At 63.4% G+C, this 320-nt stretch overlaps 1 protein-coding gene across 1 annotated transcript in view; it reads left to right on the forward strand.

Annotated features, from left to right (window-relative positions):
• LOC103804497 (genetic suppressor element 1-like) overlaps positions 1-320 on the forward strand; it is a gene marked incomplete at its 3' end in the record, with an annotated part of 8,647 nt that overhangs the window by 8,179 nt on the left and 148 nt on the right. Inside the window, 1 exon segment of the mRNA XM_009077110.1 lies at positions 107-318. Within this exon segment, the coding sequence (XP_009075358.1) occupies positions 107-318 (212 nt within the window).

Raw genomic sequence — 320 nt, forward strand, 5'->3', positions numbered from 1 at the left:
GGGCAGCCCCCTCAGTGCCGAGCTCTCCACGTCTCTGGGTCCAACAGATAGCCATGGATATCTGTTTTTCCATGCCCTGACTCCCATCATCCCTTTTCCAACCCAGACAAACTCAAGGACTCGGTGCTGCCAACACCGAAGCCCATCCAGCACCCGCTGCACCCACCGCCAGGCTCCCACCACCCTGTCCCCAGCCTCATCCCGAACCACAACGTGTTCCCGCTGCCGGGGAGCAGCGCAGCTACGGCGCTGCTCATCCATCGCACCAACGAGGAGGAGAAGTGGCTGGCTCGGCAGCGCCGGCTGCGCCAGGAGAAGGA

The sequence above is a fragment of the Acanthisitta chloris genome, unplaced genomic scaffold, assembly GCF_000695815.1.
Source record: "Acanthisitta chloris isolate BGI_N310 unplaced genomic scaffold, ASM69581v1 scaffold19126, whole genome shotgun sequence".
In the NCBI taxonomy this organism is placed as follows: domain Eukaryota; kingdom Metazoa; phylum Chordata; class Aves; order Passeriformes; family Acanthisittidae; genus Acanthisitta; species Acanthisitta chloris.